Source organism: Macadamia integrifolia, unplaced genomic scaffold (assembly GCF_013358625.1).
Source record: "Macadamia integrifolia cultivar HAES 741 unplaced genomic scaffold, SCU_Mint_v3 scaffold3747, whole genome shotgun sequence".
Taxonomy (NCBI): domain Eukaryota; kingdom Viridiplantae; phylum Streptophyta; class Magnoliopsida; order Proteales; family Proteaceae; genus Macadamia; species Macadamia integrifolia.
Window position 1 is genome coordinate 1 of NW_024869788.1, and position 4,264 is coordinate 4,264.

The following is a 4,264-nucleotide window of genomic DNA, read 5'->3' on the forward strand; positions in this document are numbered from 1 at the left end:
TCAGATTCCACCCACTGCTCATCAATCCCCTCTCCCATGGCGTAGAGCATTCCAGCTCGAAGACTGAGGGCTTCACCATGAAGGATATCTTTGAATTTCAGGGTTAGATACTGCAACAAAGTAAAGGCCATTGTTGTCTCAGATGAGAAACCCAATTCCAAACCATTCATCCTTGGAGAGGAGAGATGCGTCGACAATAGCAAAATAAGAGCCTTGCACTCAGATTCCACCCACTGCTCATCAATCCCCTCTCCCATGGCGTAGAGCATTCCAGCTCGAAGACTGAGGGCTTCACCATGAAGGATATCTTTGAATTTCAGGGTTAGATACTGCTACAAAGTAGAGGCCATTGTTGTCTCAGATGAGAAACCCAATTCCAAACCATTCATCCTTGGAGAGGAGAGATGCGTCGCAGTTCAACTTGAATGTGTTACAAGGTGGAGGAGTCCATCCGATGCCAGGAGATAGAGGATATGCCTAGTTGATTGATTGTTTGCTGCTGGAGTTGTTGGCTGCCCATAATTCTTCAAACGATCTGATAGCAAGGGAGTGAGTCTCAATAGGGGGAAGATTTATATTGTTAAATACGGATTCATTCCTTGCTTTCCAGATGAACCAACAGATAAACGAGCACAAACTAACAACCGAGAGGCCCTTGATCATATCCATAGATTGAAGCATGGTCCAACTAGAAATCCAACACGGTAAATTAAGCATTTTCTCTTATCTTCCCATACATCCACACTGTCGCTTACCAATGCACTAGAGGAGCCCAAGTTTCAAAATCGAGATGCCTTCAAGGATACTGCGCCATGCCCATGAAGGATAACCTCCAGCCTTAGCATCAAGGAGAGATTTGGATGGTAATATATGCTCTTCATAAAATCTACTCCAAGTAGAATCTGGGTCCTTCCATAGTCTCTAGGTGACTTTGGCCAAAAGGGCTTTATCGTGAAGGAGGGATTCCCTGAAACCAAGCCCTCCATATTCCTTGTATTGGCAAAGTCTCTTCCATGAAATCTAGTGTATTTTCCCCTGCTACTGCTGTTCTTCCCAAAAGAAATTAGCGTAAGCCTTGTTGATTTGTTGATGACAAGCCACTGACAGCTTAAAATGAGAGGATGTAAATGTATGTAAGGAGAGAGCCGCCGATTTAATCAACGCTTCTTTTTCAGCTTGGGAGATGAGAAGGTTTTTCCGACTTTGGAGTCTGGAATGAGTTGCATCACCCTGTTCTTTATAGATCTGCATTTTGGAAGTACCAAACTCAATGGGCAAGTCGAGATATCTTTTGGGACAACTACCATATTTGATCCTCATTATGCGGGAAAACCATCTCCTGAACTTTGGAGGAGTATTTGGGCTAAAATCGAGTGAAGATTTAGCAAGATTGATTGACTGGCCACTCTCTGAACAATACAACTCAAGGCATCTCTTGAGCTTATGCACCTCTTGAAGATTGACCTTTGTGAACAATAAACTATCATCAGCAAAGACAGGTGAGAAATTGGCTCTGAACAGTTCCTTACCTTGAAACCTTTGATTTTACCTGCATTGGATGCATGAAGAAGGACAAAACTTAACTTGAGCACAACTAATGAAAATAGAGAGAGAAGAGGGGGGTCACCCTGCCGAATCTCTTGGATGGGATAACTTTTCCTCTAGCAACACCATGAATTAAAATCTGATATTATACAGTAGTGATGCATTTCATAACCATAGGGACCCAATCCTTAGCAAATTCAAAAGCTTTAAACATCCTTTCTATAAAAACCCAACTCATCCTAACTATCATAAGCTTTACGCATATCGAGTTTAATAGCCATGAATTTACTTTCCTCTGTTTTTCGGTTTCTGATGTAATGGAATAATTGATGGGATGTGAATACCCTATAGTGATTGGGTTAAATTTGAACCGAACTCGGTGAATTGGTAAACCAAAACCCTGATTTTGAGTTTTGTTTTTTGGTAAATCCCTGATTTTGAGTAACCCAATAGTTTTCCCAAAAAAATGATTCGACAAGACAGAGCCCATTTATTCTGAAACGTTCGATTAGAATCAACAAAAAAGATCTCCACCTTAGAACGGGCCGTCTCATGTGAGTCTTATCTCATGGAATTACTATTCTTCTAAACCTTAGGGTTTTTTTTTTTTCGTAAAACCTTGTAGGGTTTCTTCGCGAGCCCGATATATAAATAATAGAAAGCGAAACCTCTAAAAGTTCTCTAGAAGGTTAGAGACGACTAATAGTGGTGCGTAACCTCTCGTTCTTCGGGGCAGTGGCAGAATGACGACTTTCAGGGTAAGCCTCGCTTCAATTACTGAAATGTTGTTCTTTCTATGAGTGTTGTTAACCGACTCTTTGAAAATTTACGAGTTCTTAGTAATGCTTGTAATCGTTGAGCTAGGATTTTCTTCAGCTTTCAGCAGAATCAATTCATGGATTTTATCTGATTTCTGTGAAATAGTGTTAATTTTCATTGAGTTTTGTTTTCGTCCAGTTTCACCAGTATCAGGTGGTGGGGAGGGGTCTCCCTTCCGAGACAGATGAGCATCCGAAGATCTATAGGATGAAATTATGGGCAACAAACGAAGTTCGTGCCAAATCGAAGTTCTGGTAAGCTTACTCTTTTTTTAAAATCCTAGTTATATTCGTGAATTTCGATTGCGCTGATACAAGGAATTCGTCGTTAATTTTATGGATCATACTTCTGTTATTGCCTTACAATGTAGGTATTTCTTGAGGAAGCTGAAGAAGGTCAAGAAGAGCAATGGACAAGTCCTTGCCATCAACGAGGTTAGTTCCTTCCCCTACACTCACTGCTACCCAACTATTGCTGGGTGGGAGCTTGTAGATCACTTGGATTTTGTATTTGAAACACTAAATTATCATGCTTTACTAGGAGTCGTGTCTTCATGGATGCTAGTCTATTGTTTTTTGTAACTCAATATGGATGGTAATCTTCTGTTTTTTGTAACTCAATAAATGTGATTTAGTGGAGATATTGTACACAACACTTGGTTGAAACTTTGGTTGTGCCTTTTCAATGTATAATGATGGCATTGCTTTTTTGTTTCAGTAGAAATGGGACTTGATGATTTTGTTTAGATGTCGGTCTTGGTTGCTTAAAAGAGTAATTTGTCAGGCTGCATTTGCCCTTAGTGAGGTTTTGCTTTGGCCGATCCAATGTGTCTTGCATTGACAAGTTAATGTGTACCCAATTTCACCCAGCCTTACTTGATGTGGCAGCCCTCAAGGTTTTACATTTTTTCATCATGTTTTATTTAATTCAGGGAACTGCCCTAGTCATTAAATGTGAACAGAAAATTAATCCAGTGAACATAAAAAATGGATATTTTGTCTCTTTTGTTGCCCAAGTTCTTTCCTCTTGTAATAATGCAAATCGTGCTTAAAGTTATGTGGGAAATTCACTTACTTTTTTATGCACTTGGGGTTATTCTAATTTTTTTTTTTAAACCCTAAATTATTGTGTTGGTAATATGCTAATAGCTCAAACTTATGATTTTTAATATTTGTAATATTTGTACACTTATCATTTATTGCTTTCTTTTTTTTCTATCCATATACACTGAAAATAACAATAAGAAGAATGACATTTATGCAATGCAGTTCATCCGTATCAATTTCCAACAATGTATTTTGAATGGACTTGGCTTGTCATGATATTCAGTTTTGGATGTTCAACAAAAAATTAGATATTCCAAGTATCATTGCATAGGGGGGAGCATGAATATGTTGTCTTGTATGCTTGCAGGTTTCTGCTATAGGTGTTCAATTGATATTATTCTAACCTCCAATGAACCCAATCTGCATTCTATCATTTTTCCTAGCATTCAGATAATTGGCGTGCATGCAAATAAGTGCTTTGGTGGATTTTGGTAGTACGGCAATTTTGGCTGCTTCTGGAAAATGCCATTCATGACAATACTTCAATATTTCGTCCGATGCAGTTCTACTGTATGTCAGTTCTGTTGGCGTTTAAACAAGCCACATAAAGTGACAGTATGACTAAATACTACTTGGGGTCCAGCTTAGGCTTTTGATGTCTCTTGACAAAATTGAACAAGCTTTATTGATTTGCATGGTGGGATGGATGTGTATGAGTAAAACTTAAATTGGGTGTTTCTGTTTGTTGCTTTGTATGTAAATATGTAATGAGATATGGTGATTTACTGAGTGAAATTAGACTTGATATCTCTTACATACACCTTCCTTCTGCTTTTCTTGTGGCCATATTTTTC

General features: G+C 38.7%; 1 protein-coding gene across 4 annotated transcripts; it reads left to right on the forward strand.

Annotated features, from left to right (window-relative positions):
• The first annotated feature begins 2,143 nt into the window (after positions 1–2,143).
• On the forward strand, positions 2,144–4,228 carry LOC122068367 (60S ribosomal protein L18a-like). 4 transcript variants are annotated; one of them, XM_042632219.1, is made up of 4 exons: positions 2,144–2,303; positions 2,503–2,618; positions 2,735–2,798; positions 3,778–4,228. In XM_042632219.1, the coding sequence occupies exons 1-4, from the start codon at positions 2,289–2,291 to the stop codon at positions 3,811–3,813; spliced, it is 231 nt and encodes a 76-aa protein (XP_042488153.1). In that variant the 5' UTR covers positions 2,144–2,288; the 3' UTR covers positions 3,814–4,228. The 4 variants fall into 4 exon arrangements, with proteins under 4 accessions (XP_042488153.1, XP_042488154.1, XP_042488151.1 ...); XM_042632220.1 differs by having other exon boundaries at positions 3,854–4,228; XM_042632217.1 differs by having other exon boundaries at positions 3,861–4,228.
• Positions 4,229–4,264: the final 36 nt, after the last annotated feature.

Coding starts and splice junctions, on each gene's coding strand:
- LOC122068367 (XM_042632217.1), top strand. Junction 2,619..2,734: donor CGTGCCAAATCGAAGTTCTG/GTAAGCTTACTC, acceptor CTTACAATGTAG/GTATTTCTTGAGGAAGCTGA. Junction 2,799..3,860: donor AAGTCCTTGCCATCAACGAG/GTTAGTTCCTTC, acceptor CCTAGCATTCAG/ATAATTGGCGTGCATGCAAA.